Source organism: Chrysochloris asiatica, unplaced genomic scaffold, assembly GCF_000296735.1.
Source record: "Chrysochloris asiatica unplaced genomic scaffold, ChrAsi1.0 scaffold00211, whole genome shotgun sequence".
In the NCBI taxonomy this organism is placed as follows: domain Eukaryota; kingdom Metazoa; phylum Chordata; class Mammalia; order Afrosoricida; family Chrysochloridae; genus Chrysochloris; species Chrysochloris asiatica.
In genome coordinates this window covers 1,508,974-1,524,295 of record NW_006408729.1, presented here as the reverse complement: position 1 = coordinate 1,524,295, position 15,322 = coordinate 1,508,974, and the positions used below count along the sequence as shown (strand labels likewise).

The following is a 15,322-nucleotide window of genomic DNA, read 5'->3' as shown; positions in this document are numbered from 1 at the left end:
TGCACAAGGTTTCCGAGGCTGTAAATCTTTACAGGAGCAGAACACCTCATCTTTCTCCCGCGGAACAGCTGGTAGTTTCGAACTGGTGACCTTGAGGTTCGCAGCCTGATTCATAACCACTACGCTACCAGAGCTCCTTAGCAAAAAGATAGAGACAACCAAAATGCCCATCAGTTGAAGAATGGATAAAAAAACTATGGTACATACACACAATGGAATAGCATGTTACCTTAAAGAACAACATAACATGGATGAACCTTGAGGACATTGTGCTGAGGGAAATTGGTCAGTCACAAAAGGAGAAATACTGCATAAGACCATTACTGTAAAAGACTAAGACAAAGAACACACCCAAAATGGGGGAAAAAAAACTCCAACCCCTCCCCTATATATATAATTGCTGATCACCTGAAAGGAGGGAAGGGAGGGAGGGGAAGATAGAGCACAGGATAGGGAAAAGACAGAGGAAACTTGGGGGCTGGCAATAAACAAGAAGGGGGAGGAAAAGAAGAATAAGGCAGATGGGAGAGCAGTTAGGCAGGTTCACATGGGCTAAGAAGGACAGTGGGAAATGATGAGGTATACACAGCCTTGGAATAACAGGGCTTCGGGATACAGGGATTGAGGCATGGTTTGAAAGGTTAAAAGAGAGGAACAATATTAGGATGATTGGCTGTCATTTGAATCTTGGTTTCCCTTGCCTACCATTGTGAAATAGACACTTGAGGGGGCAGGGGAGGAATAGCCAGAAACAGCACAATAGAAAACAGGTAAGCCTGTCTTCAGCCTATAACTGATTGGAATACCTTAAAGGGGGCTAGAAATTGTCCAGAGCCAAAATGGGGGGAGGGCAGCCTATAAAGGCAAGAAGTGACTGGCTTACAAGCTTTCAAGAAGGGGCTTAGTTCCAGATGGGGCAGGAGTAGGCAGAATCTCCACTGAATGATTTGTAATCTGTTGGGACTGGGCTGGTGAAAGGAAATGGGGATAAGACTCTTGTGGTACAATAGTGAATAACTGCCATCAGGACTGACTGTGAGGGTCAGATATGTAGAGGTAGATTTAAAAAAAAATTTTTTTTGGCAAAATGAGGGGAGTGAGAAGAGTGGAGAGTGTGACCCTACCCAGAGAGGCAGTGAAGCCAGCAATGGAGACAGAGATGATAACATGGACAGATGGAGTGACTGGGGACATGGGACTCAGGGAGGGAGAGGATCTGTTTGCTGACAGCCAGCGGGGCGGGCCTGTGGGGTGTATCCTTTGGTTACTTGATGATGCATGGAGGGGATTGTAATCATTGCAATGAAATGAAATACGATAGGATGAATGTGAAGCTGAAGAGGGACAGAGGTAAATAATGATTTATTCACAACTTTGGAACAACAGGGTTCTGTGATACATGGATTGAGACATGGTTGGAATGGGGAAAAGAAGGGAAATAATGTTAAGATGCTTGGCTGTCTTTTGAATCTTGGTTTCCTTGGCATACCACTATAAAATAGACACTTGAGGGAGAGAGAAAGGAATAGCCAGAAATATCACCACATAAAGCTTATAAATCTGTCTTCTGCTTATAACTGGTTGTTGTTGTAAAATGCCATCAAGTCTATTCTGACCCATAATGATCCTGTAAGTGTTTCTGAGGAGCAGCTGGTGAGCTTGAACTGCAAAGTTTGCAGTTCAAATGGCTTTGTAGTCTGATTCATTAATCCACAGTGCCACACCAGGACTCGGGCTATGACATGTCCGGTGAAGGAGGCTTCCTGTGGAGCTTCTGTATTACATAAGACCATAGGTGGAATCTGAAATTGCATCCAGAATCTTCTGAGGTGGGAAATTTCCACTTGAGAGTACAAGCAGACCAGCCTAGAGCGGCTAGAAGAACAGAAGATACTTCTTGAAAGACTGACAGGAATAATACAAAGCAATATAGGCAGACCAACTGATTACTACAAGAACAAGTAAGTTGCTAGCCTAGGAGGCATCAAGGCAAGTGGTTGGGTTCCCTTAGGGCAACCCTCCTTCTGAGACTAAGACTCAATGGGAATACATGTTCTGATTGGTTATCACGTTTGTCACCGATAAGGGGAAGTGAGGGAAAAACAGCAATGAAGCTGTGAGCTAAGCCCTACAACATTCAACAGACTCCTGTGAACCCAGATGGAGACGTGGTTGGCCAGCAGTGTGGCAAGACCTGGGGACTCTTGGGCCCAGAGTCAGTGACATAGCCACAGAGGACTAGAATGGAGAGTGAAGCATCCAACTGATAAGAAGAGAGGGCATATGCATAAGTACACCCACCCTTGCAGATAATACCCACTTGACCTGGCTTCAATCATTGGATGATCAGAGCTCAACTAGAAGAAGAAAGAAGAGGAAAAAAAGAGTAATCTGATACAATTTGATGAACCTACACCTATGGATGCAGTAGCTCAAAAGAGGGAACAACAACTCTTCATAGTGAGGATCATTCCCACCCCCTCCAAACACAGAGTAGACAGGGATGGGCAACTTGGACATTGGCTACCCAGAATGGGAGAGCTACAGAGGCAAGAAGTGACTGGCTTTCAAGCTTTCAAGAGGGAACCTAGATCCAGAGGGCATGGAGAAGGTAGAATCTCCACTGAGTAGTAGCCCGTCTGTCTAGGAAGGGCTGATGAAAGGAGATGTGGATAGGTGTCTTGTGATACAACAGTGAATAATTGTTATCAGGACTGATTGTGAAGGTTGGAAATGTAAAGATGTTTTGTAGCAAAAGGAGGGGAGTGATTAACTTTGCACTCTAGGAGCAGAGGTCTCTGGGACCATCAAGGGAGAGGAGCGGAGAGCAAGACCCTATCCAGATAAGCAGTGACGCCAGGGATAGAGGCAGAGACAAGGACCTGGAGAAATGGAGTGACTGGGGACTTTGGACCAGGAGAGGGAGAGGGGCTGTGTGCTGATGACCACGGGGCAGGCTTGCAAGGTATACCCTCTAGTTGGTTGATGATGCATGGAGGGGATTGTAGCCATGACAGGGAAGTGATGTGCGATAGGATGAATATAAAGTTAATGTTCTCTCATGTAAACTATCACATAATTCATAATAAAACATTAAAAAACAAACAAAAAACCACAATGTGTCTCTACTTTAAAATCATAATATTCAGTACAATATGAAAATTTCCATTTTAAAAATATTTATTTTATATTTTGGTTAGAAAGCAATTTCATAATTTGTTGTTGTTGTTAGGTGCTGTTTAGTTGGTGACCTTATGCACAAGAGAATGAAACACTCTCTGATCCTGTGCTAACCTCACAATCATTGCTATGCTTGAGCACATTGCTTGTGCTACTATGCCAATCCATCTTCTTGGTGATCTTTCTCTTTTTTGCTAATCCTCCACTTTACCAGGCATGATACCCTTCTCCAGGGACTGGTCCCTTTTGATAATATGTCCAAAGTGTGAGAGATGAAGTTTTGCCATCCTGGCTTCTAAGCAGCATTCTGGCTTTACTCCTTACAACACAAATTTGTGCGTTCTTTGGCAGTCCATGGTACTTTAATATTCTCCTTCAACACTATAACTCAAATGCATCAATTCTTCTATAGTCTTCCATATTCACTGTCCAACTTTCGCATGCATATGAGGTTATTGAAAATACCGTAGCTTGGGTCAGGTGTACCTTAATCCTCAAACTGACATCTTTATTCTTCAACACTTTAAAGAGGTCATATGCAGCAGATCTGCTTAATGCAATACGTCGTTTAATTTCTTGACTGTTGCTTCCATGTGTTGATGGTTGGTCTGAGCAAAACAAAGTCTTTGACAACTTCAGTCTTTTCTCCATTTATATGGATGTTATTTATTGGACCAGTGGTGAGGATATTTGCTTTCTTAACATTGAAGTTCATTGTATATTGAAGGCTGTGGTCTTTGATCACCATCAGTAAGTGTTTTAAGTCCTTTTCGTTTTCAGCAAGCAAGGTTGTATCATCTGCACATATCAGGTTGTTAATGAGTCTTCCTCCAATCCTGATGTCACTTCCCTCTTCATGTAATCCAGCTTCTTGAATTATTTGCTCAGCATACAAATGGAATATGCCTTGTTATTTGTCAGTGACTTCAGTGCACCTTAGACTTTTTCCTTCAGTATCATTGGTTCTTGATCATATGCTGTCTCTTGAAATAGTTGAACATCCACCATTTCTTTTTAATACAGTGACCCTGTGTATTCCTCATATTCTCTTTGGATGCTTTCTGTAACATTTAGTATTTTGCCCTAGAGTTCTTTAACATTGCAAAGTCAAAACTTGAATTTGTTCTTCAGTTCCCTCAGCTTGAGAAATGTTGGGGGTATTCTTCCCTTTTAGTTTTCTAATTCCAGGTCTTTGCATTTCATTATAATATTTGACTTTGTCTTCTCGAACTGACCTTTGAAATCTTCTATTCAGTTCTTTTACGTTCTCATTTATTTCATTAGCTTTAGCATCTCTCCACTGGAGAACAAGTTTCAGAGTCTCTTCTGACATCCATTTGGTCTTTTCCTTCTTTCTTGTCTTCTTAATGATCTTATGCTTTCTTCCTATAGGATGTTCTTGATGTCATCCCACAATTCTTCTAATCTTCTGTAATTAGTGTCTAATTCATCAAATCAGTTCTTAAGATGATCTCTAAATTCAAAAGGGATATGTTCAAAGTCATATTTTGACTCTCGTGGACTTGTTTTAATTGTCATAATCTTCAGTGTGAACTTGAATGCACATGAACAATTGATGGTCTGTTTCACAGTCTGCCTCTAGTCTTGTTTTGGCTGATGATATGGAGTGTTTCCACCATATCTTTCCACATATGTAGTCAATTTGATTTCTGTGTATTCCATCTGGGAAGGTCCATGTGTTTTATATGTTGTTTAAAAAAGGCATTTGCATTAAAGAAATCATTGGTCTTGCAAAATTCTATCATGCGATCTATAGCATTGTTTCTATCTCTAAGGCCATATTTTACAACTACTGATCCTTCCTCTTTGGAATCCAATGCATTCCAATTGTCAGTAATTATCAATACATCTTGATTGCATGTTTGATCAATTTCAGACTGAAGAAGTTGATAGAGTTCTGCAATTCATCATCACTTGATTTAGAGGTTGATACATAAATCTGAATAATAGTTGTATTAACTGGTCTTCATTATGTTGTTGTTGTTGTTAAGTGCCGTCGAGTCGGTTCCGACCCATAGCGACCCTGTACAGGGTTTCCGAGGGTGTAAATCTTTACGGGAGTAGAAAGCCTCATCTTTCTCCCGCGGAGCAGCTGGTAGTTTCGAACCGCTGACCTTAAGGTTCACAGCCCGATTCGTAACCACTACGCTACCAGAGCTCCTTGGTCTTCATTATAGGTATATGGATATTATCCTATCATAGACATTGTTGTACTTCAAGATAGACCTTGATGATGAATGCGATACCATTCCTCTTCAGTTTGTCATTCCAGCATATTAAACTATGTGATTGTTGGATTCATAATTGACAGTACCAGTCCACTTCAGCTCACTAATGCCTAGGATAGAGTCCTGGTGTGGTGCTGCGGGTTAGTGTGCTGCTGCAAGGTCAATTTGAACTATAAGATCGGCATTTCAAGCTCATCAGTCATTCCTCAAAAACCCTATACAGGGTTGCTGAGTTGGAACTGATTCAATGGCACTTAGCTAGCAACAACAACAATGCCTAGGATATTGATGCTATGCATCCATTTCCGCTTTTACAACTTTCAATTTTCCTAGATTCATACTTTGTACATTCCATGTTCTGATTATTAATGGATGTTTGCAGTTGTTTCTCCTCATTTTGAGTTGTGCCCCATCAGCAAATGAAGGTCCTGAAAGCTTTACTCCATTCGTGTCATTCCAGTCAACTCAATGTTGAGGAGGCAGCTCTTCCCCAGTTGAATATTTTGAGTGCCTTCCAACCGGAGGGGTTCATCTTCCAGCACTATATCTCACAATGTTTTGTTGCTCTTCATCATGTTTCAATATTCTGGTACTACCTAATAGTGTTCCACTGCTATTCATAAGGTTTTCAGTGACTAAATATTTTCCTTCTTCCTGGTTTATCTAAGTTTGGAAGCGCAGCTGAAACCTATCCACCATGGTTGACCTTGCCGGTATTTAAAATACCTCTGGCCTAACTTCTAGAATCACAACATGCAAGCCACCACAGTATGACAAACTGACAAAAAAGTGATGGAGTAACTATAGTAGAATGTCTTTACTTGTGATCGTTATGCTCTACAATATCACCTTGAACCCTGAATTAGTGAATACCAAACATTATTCTTAGGGTGAACAAGGTTAGGTTTCTGTGAGCCTTTGATTACAACATTTTTGTCAATCAATATATAAATTTGTTTTGTACATGCTTATTATTGTTTTTGTTGTTAAATGCTGTGGAGTAGGTTCCAATGCACAGCAACACAGTATAGGGTTTCCTAGGAGTGGCTGGTGAGTTTGAATAGCCAATCTTGTAGATCAAACCCACCTTGTGGTCTAGTGCATTATTTATCATACATTATTGATTAATTATCAGTGAGCTCACAGTCAATAGCACTATAATTAATGCTTGAACAAAACTTACCTAGCACACTTATTTTCTTCTCAAGGCATGTCACAAACTTCTTCTTGTGCTTAGGAACACTAGACAGAACTTCAGCACTACTCTTGGGGTCATTTTAAACAGTAAGATCAGCAAGAAAATCCACAAAAATGGAAAGAAAACGTGGCACTAAGTAATCTGAGGAAAGGATGCATGTTGCCAGAATGGGAGCTGAAACAAGAATGCAGCACATCACCTTGTTTGTACTCATTTGGGAACGTATGAGTTGGAAGACTGAAATTTTTTGCCACTCTGTCCATGCCTGCCAATGACCGTGAAAACACTAAGATTGTTGCTTTTGGGATGACTAATTCTAGGGAGTAGGAGATTTGAAAATGCAGAATACATGAATAATGAACATCAACTGTAATTTGACACTTAAAGTTCACTTTTCATTTTCAGAAGAGTTGCTTTTAAATCTGAGATTTAAAAATATGTCATTAATTTTACTTTGTATTATGACCAGTGGGAAATTTTGAAGTAAGGTTGCTATTGTTAAATGCCATCGAGTCTATTCTGACTCACAGCGATGCTGTACAGGTTTTCTGAGGAGCAGCTAATGGACTTAGACTGCTGACTTTGTGGTTTGAAGTCCAGTGCTTATCATATCAGGAGTCCTGGAATAAGGACTCCTTACTCTAATTTGTAATTGGAGTAACATTTTCATTTAGGATTTAAAAAAAATCATCAAATTAAAATTATTAGAATGAATTAATACATTCTTACCTGGACTGTAGCTTTGGGCATCCATGCTAAAGCAATAAATATTTTTTCCTTTAAACTAAAACCAGCAAAACACATCAATAAAAGTGTGACAAAAATTCGTACCAGTAGTGCCAAACTCAAGGTAGCAACACAAACACCTGTAACATAAAATACAAGCATAAGTAATAAGCAATATTTTGAAAGTAGTAGTTTTTAGATCTAAAAACAGTATTAATACCAATTTTTGACAACACTTTAAGGGTACTACATCACCGTGTCTCTTTTTTTAGGTAAAAACAATTGCAAAAATTATAAATATGGAGATTATTTGATGGTGGAGATGTACTATGAAAAATAAGACAGGTGATAGTTAACAGGCTGAGTTTTTATTTAAAAGAAAATATTCAAAGAGTGATAATTTCATCACAGAGACAATATCCTATCTAATATTTCTAAGATCATTCAGGTAAGACATTCAGAACAGATAATCAAGGAAGAGAAAATACATGTGACTACAACAAGATGAATTGCTGGAGAAGAACCTTGTAGTCCTTAAAACATATTGAAAATAATAAAAAAGAATTATTGTTTTCCTAAGGATTTTCAAATCCTATAATTTTTATACCTCTAATTCTGTGGCCCACCATTCATCTATCAGTTTGTCTTACTGTGGTAGCTTATGTGTTGCTGTGACTTTGGGTGCGAAGACAGAAGTATTTTAAATATCAGCAGGGTCACCATGGTGGACAAGTTTCAGTGAAGCTTCCAGACTAAGGAAGAAGGAGAGGTGGACCACTTCTCAATGGTTAGCCACTGAAAATATTATGAATAGCAGGGGGGCATTGTCTTATATAGTGCCGGAATCTGAGCCCCTCAAGTTGGAAAGCACTCACATTATTGGGAAAGAGCTGTCTCCTCAAAGTAAGGTTGACCTTAATGACAAGGATGGAGCAAAGCTTTCAGGACCTTCATTTACTGATTGGGCACAACTCAAAATGAAAAGAAACAGTTGCAAACATCCATTAATAACCGGAACATGGAATGTATGAAATATGAATCTAGGAACATTGGAAATCATCATAAATGAAATTGAATCTATGCAGATTGATATCCTAGGCTTTAGTGAGCTTAAATAGACAGGTACTGACCATTTTGAATAGGACAATCATGTGGAGTACTGTGTCAGGAATGGCATTGCATTCATCATAAAAAAGAAAATTTCAAGATCTATCTTGAAACACAATACTATCTGTGATAGGATAATATTTATATGCCTACAAGAAAGAGAACACAACTTTTTTTTTTTTTTTACATTATTCAAATTTGCACACCAACCATCCAAGCCAATGATGAAGAAACTAAGGAATTTAACCAACTTCTTCAGTCTGAAATTGATCAAACATTCAATCCAGATGTATTGATAATTACTGGTGATTAGAATGCAAAAGTTGGAAACAAAGAAGAAGGATTGGTAGTTGGAAATGTAGCCTTGGTGATAGAAATGACACTGGAAATTGCATAATAAAATATTGCAAGATAAAATTGATCAAGAGCCAATGATCCTGAAGGAAGAAGTCCAAGGTGCATTGAAGTCATTGGCAAAGAACAATGCACAGGGAATTGATGGAAAACAAATTTAAATCTTCCAACAAAGTGATGTGACACTCAAGGCACTCACTCATCTATCTGTGCCAAGAAATTTGGAAGACAGCTACCTGGATAACTGACTGGAAGAGATCTGTATTTGTGCCCATTCCAACGAGAGGTGACTCAACGGAATGCAGAAATCATCAGACAGTATCATTGATAGCCTATGCGAGTAAAGATTACTAAAGGTAATACAGAAATAGCTGCAAGCATACATTGACAGAGAACTTCCAGAGATTCAAGCTGGTTTCAGAAGAGGACATGGAATGAGGGATATCGTTGCTGACATCAGATGGATCTTGGCTGTAAACAGAGAATACCAGAAAGATGTTTACTTGTACTTTATTAACTACGTAAAGGCTTTTGATTGTTAGGATCATGACAAGCTATGGACAACACTGCAAAATATGAGTATTCTGGAACACTTAATTGTCCTCATGAGGAACCTATACATAGACTAAGAGGCAATTGTTCCCACAGAACAAGGGAACACTGAATGGTTTAAAATTAGGATAAATGTGCCCCAGGATTGTATTCTTTCACCATACTTACTCAATCTGTATGCTGAGCAAATAATCAGAAAAGCTGGATTATTATATGAAAACAAACAGGCATCAGTGTTCGAGGAAGGCTCATTAGCAACCTGTGACATGCAGATGATACAGGTTTGCTTGCTGAAAGCGAAGAGGACTTAAAATATTTACTGATGAAGATCAAAGAGCACAGCCTTCAGTATGGATTGTACCTCACTGTAGAGAAAACAAAAATCCTCACCACTGGACCAATAAATAACATACAAATAAATGGAGAAAAGACTGAAGTTGTCAGACTTCATTTTGCTTGTATCAACCATCAATACTCAGGGAAGCAGCAGTCAATAAATCAAACGACGTATCGCATTGGGCAAACCTGCTGCACAAGACCTCTTTAAAGTGCTGAAGAGCAAAGATGTCAATTTGAGGACTGAGGTGCCCTTGACCCAAGTCATGGTATTTTTAATAACCTCACATATGTGTGAAAGTTGTACAGTGACTAAGGAAGACCATAGAAGAATTGATACATTTGCATTACCGTGCTGAATACTGAAAGTACCACAGATTGTCAAAATAACAAAACAATCTGTGTTGGAAGTAGTACAGCCACAGTGCTTCTTGGAAGCCAGGATGGCCAGAGAAGGATATCATGTTTGATAAAGTGGAAGGTCAGAAGAAAAGAGGAAGACCCCCAACAAGAAGGATTGGCACAGTGGCAGCATCAATGGGCTCAAGTGTAGCATTGATTGTAAGGTTGGCCGAGTTTTGGGCAGTGTTTCATTCTGTTATGCATAGGGTGGCTGTGAGTTGGTAGTGATGGCGCCTAACAACAACAACAATTACTTATCCATTACAAATACCTTTCTTTTTCACAACAAACATGGCATTTATACATATAGACATCCCCATATGGAATATACAGGAACGAAATTAAATATATGGGGGCTGACTGTGGAACAGACTATCAATTCTTCATATGTAAATTCAGACTGAAGTTGAAGAAAATTAAAACAAATCCATGACAGCCAAACTATACCTTAAGTGTTGTTGTTGTTGATAGGTGCCATCGAGTCAGTACCGACTCATAGCAACCTTATGCACAGCAGAACGAAACAATGTCTGATCCTGGACCAACATCACTACTTTTGCTACACTTGAGTCCATCGATGCTGCCACCTGGCCAATCCATCTCGTTGGGGGGTCTTCCTCTTTTTCTCTGACTCTCCATCTTACCAAACATGATATCCTTCTCCAGTGACTGTTTCCTCCTGACAATATGTCCAAAGTATGAGAGATGAAGTTTGGCCATCTTGGCCTCTGAGGAGCACTCTGGTTGCATTTCTTCCAAAATGGATCTATTCGTTCTTTTGGCAGCCCATGGCACTTCTAGTATTCTCCTCCAACACCATAACTCAAAGGCATCAATTCTTCTCTGGTCTTCCTTATTCACTGTCCAGCTTTCGCATGCATATGAGGTTATTGAAAATACCATGGCTTGGGTCAGGCGCACCTTAGTCCTCAAGCTGACATCTTTGCTCTTCAACACTTTAAAAAGGTCCTGTGCAGCATATTTGCCTAATGCAATACGTCATCTGATCTCTTGACTGCTACTTCTGTGAGTGTTGATAGTCGATCCAAGAAGAATGAAGTCCTTGAGAGTACCTCACTTGAATTTAGAAAAAATTTCAAGAACAGAATTTGATGCATTGAACACTAATGACCAAAGACCAGAAGACTTGTAGGATGAAATCAAGAGCATCATATATGAAGAAATCAAAAGGTCATTAAAAAGACAGGAAAGAAAGAAAAGACCAAAGTGGATGTCAGAAAAGACTATAAAAGTTGCTTTTGAATGTAGAGTACCTAAAGTTACTGGAAAAAATGATGAAGGAAAAGAGTTGACTAGAAAATCTCAAAGGACAAGTGGACAAGATATGTAAAATATAATGAAACGTGCGAAGACCTGGAATTAGAAACCCAAAAGGGAAAGAACAGAAAGTTCTAAAGATGAAAGAACTAAAAAAATTCAAGCTTCAAATTGTACTGTTGAAGGACTCCAAGGACAAAATATTGAATGATGCATAAAGCATCAATATAAGATGGAAGGAATAAGGAGAGTCACTGTACCATAAAGGGCTGGTCGATGTTCAGCCATTTCAGGTATATGATCTGGAACTGATGGTATTGAAGGAAGAAGTCCAAGCTGCATTGAAGGCATTATGAGTTAGAGCCAATTCTATAACATCTAATAGCAACTATTATTCTCACCAATAATATTTGCTGGAAGAGACGAAACAGACACTTCTGATCCAACCAGTCCAAAAAGAAGGGGTTGAAAAACATTCCATGTAGCTGCAACTATTTTCTGAACTCTAATCTATAGGAAAGATAATTATAGTTATTGTGATACTTTAAAATAATTGCATTTCACTAATTAAGCTAAACTATTGTTTGGTTATTATGAATTGGAAGTGACTTGTTGTTGTTGATGTTGTTAAGTACCATCGAGTCGGGTTCTGACCCATAGTGACCCTATATAGGGTTTCCAAGGAGCAGCTGGTGAACTTGAACCACAGGCCTCTTGGTTCAAGTGGACTTTGTAATCCAGTGCATTAACCAACGAAGCCACACCCTGGAGTCTGGGACATGACTGCAAAGTACCTAATGACAACAAGAATAGCAACATTGATTTAAAGAAGATTTCAGGGCTAATTTTGGTTTAAGACTTAAGGATTATTTCAGGGCAATAGTTGGGGGTTCATCTAGCCTCAATGACTCCAGAGTATGACTTCCATGGTAATTGAAGTTGAAATTCTGTTCTGTATTTTTTCCCTTTTTATCAGGATTTTGATATAGGGAATCTATAATCAAAACGTTCAGTAAAAGTAAGCAGGCACTACCCAGTTCTTTAGGTCTTATAGGAAAGAAAGTAGCTTTTCATGGAGGCAATTAGCTACACATTCTATTTCCTCCTGCTATTCATGACTCTTCTTTTTCTATTGTTTCAGGTGAATACAGAGCAATTATTGTACAATGCAAACATTTAAGACCCTAGGTATTATGCAAACATTAGGAGGAGGACAGAAGCACTCAACTTGGTAATAGGACAATTAACTGGGAAGTTCCATAAAACATTTGGAACCAAGAAATCAAATCCCATGAAATGTTTACTTATGTACAATCAGCTTCAGCTACTCTCTTTTTGTTGTTAATTTTGTAAACAAATATATAGTATATAATAAAAAAATTATATATATGGAGTCCTGGTGTGGCACTGTGGGTTAATGTGCTGGACAGCAAAGTCGGTTTGAACTGCAAGGTCGGCAATTCAAGCTCACCAGCAGCTCCTTGGAAACCCTATACAAGGTTACTATGGGTTGGAACTGACTCAATGACACTTAACAGCAACTATATATATATATATATATAATATATACACACACACACACACACACACACTGTAGTCCTGGTGTGTCACTATAGGATAAAGCATTGGACCATAATGTTGGTTTGAACCACAAGGTCAATAGTTCAAACCTATTAGCTGTTTTCTCTTAAACCTACATGTTTGCAATGAGTCAGAGCCAGCTCAACAGCATGTAACAACAACAATACAAATATATATATATCACAACATTTGCCAACTCAGCTTTTTACAGGTGTACAACTTATTGATATTGATGATATTAATTGGTTGTGCAACTTTTACCCTTAATCAATGCTGAAATCAGCAAAGGTTAGATAGGAAGCTTGGGGGTGGGGCAGTGATATTATGTTAATGGGAAGAAACAATTCTGAAAAGGAGGTTGAGAATAATTGCACAATGTGAAGAATGTAATCAGTGCCAATGGTAGAAATTTCTTGACTGCTGCTGTCATGATTGTTGATATTTTATTCAAGCAAATTGAAGTCTTTGACAATTTCTATTTTTACTCCATTTATCACGCTGTTATATATTGGTCCCATTGTGAAGATTTTTGTTTTATTTACACTGAGGTGCAACCAACCGTACTGAAGACTATGGTCTTTGATTTTCATCAATAAATATGTGAAGTCCACTTCAGCAAACAAGGTTGTATTATCTGTATATGACAGGTTACTAATGAGTCTTCTTCCTTCAGTCCTGAAGCCACAGTCTTCTTCACATAATCTAGCTTCTCAAATTATTTGTTCAGCATACATATTGAATAAGTATGGTGAAAGAATAAAATCCTGGCACACACTTTTCCCAATTTTAAACCATCAGTGTCCTCTTGTTCTGTTCTAATGACTGCTTCTTGGTCTATGTAACTGATGAGCGTAACTTAGTGTTCCAGAATACTCATTTTCCCACAATGTTGTGCATAGCTCCTCATGATCCACACTGTTGAAAGCCTTTGCATAGTCAATAAAGCACAGGCAAACATCTTTCTGGTATTCTCTGCTTTCAGCCAAGATCCATTTGACAGCAGCAATGATATCCCTTGTTTTACGTCCTTGTCTGAATCCTGCTTGAACCTCTGGCCGTTCCCTGTCAATGTTGCAGCTGTGTTTGAATTATCTTTAGCAAAATGCTACTTGCATGTGATATTGATGATATTGTGTCATGATTTCTACAGTCTGTTGTGTTACCTCTCTTTGGAATGGGCAGAAATGTGGATTTCTTCCAATTAGTTCGTCAGGTAGCTAGCTAACTTTCAAATTTCTTGGCTTAGATGAGTGAGTGCCTCCAGTGCTGCATCAGTTTGTTGAAAGATTTCAATTTGCACTCCATCCATTTCCGGAGCTTTGTTCTTTGCCAATGCCTTCAATTCACCTTGGACTTCTTCCTTTGTTACCATTGGTTCTTGATCATATGCTGTCTTTTGAAATGGTTGAACTATATGGATATTATCCTATCAGTGACAGCTCTGTATTTCAAGATAGATCTTGAAATGTTCTTTTTGATGATGAATGCTATGCTGTTCCTCTTAAATTTCTTGTTCCCAGCATAGTAAGCCATATGATTGTTGTTGCTGTTCTTAAGTGCCATTGAATCAGTTCCAACTCATAGTGACCCTGTGTAGGGTTTCTAAGGAACAGTTTGTGGATTTGAACCAACAACTTGTGGTTAGCAGTCCATTGCTTAACCAACAGTGCCACACAAGTACTCTAAAAGCATATGATTATCAGATTCAAAATGGCCAATACCAGTCCATTTCAACTCACTAATGCCAAATATATCTATCGTTATGTGTTCCATTTAACTTTTGACAATTTCCAATTTTCTTAGGTTTATACTTTCTACATCCGATGTTCTGATTATTAATGGATGTTTGTAGCTGCTTCTCTTCATTTTGAGTTGTGGCCCATCAGAAAGTGAAGGTCCCCAAAGCTTTTCTACTTTCACATCATCATGATCAACTCTATTTGAAGAGGCAGCTCTTCCCCAGAGGTGCTTTCCAACCTGAGGGGCTAATCTTCTGGCACTAGATCTGATAATATTCTTGTACTATTCATGTTTCCACCTTCCAGCACTATATATGACAATGTTCCACTGCTATTCAGAAGATTTTCAGTGGCTCAACATTCAGAATGTGTCCACTTCTCCTTCTTCCTAGTCTATCTTAGTCTGAAAGCTTTGTTGAAAGCTTTTTTTCTGGGCCAACCTGCCCACCATGGTTGATCCTGCTGGTATGTAAAACAATGATGGCATTGTTTTCAGCATCACAGCAGTGTCCTGTACATATGCCAAAGGTCAATCAGATGCCCTTTTTCAGGAATATATATGAAGAAATTTTAGTTTTAGTCTGGGATCATTTGTTTTTGCCAAAGATATACAAAGCAAT

General features: G+C 38.8%; 1 protein-coding gene across 1 annotated transcript in view; it reads right to left on the bottom strand.

Moving 5' to 3' along the window:
• The window catches only part of SLC9B1 (solute carrier family 9, subfamily B (NHA1, cation proton antiporter 1), member 1), a 121,692-nt gene that overhangs the window by 8,653 nt on the left and 97,717 nt on the right, over positions 1-15,322 (bottom strand). Inside the window, exons 9-10 of the mRNA XM_006872725.1 lie at positions 11,784-11,892; positions 7,357-7,493 (exon numbers count right to left, since the gene is read on the bottom strand). Coding sequence (XP_006872787.1) covers positions 7,357-7,493; positions 11,784-11,892 — 246 coding nt within the window. The remainder of the gene's footprint in view (positions 1-7,356; positions 7,494-11,783; positions 11,893-15,322) is intronic.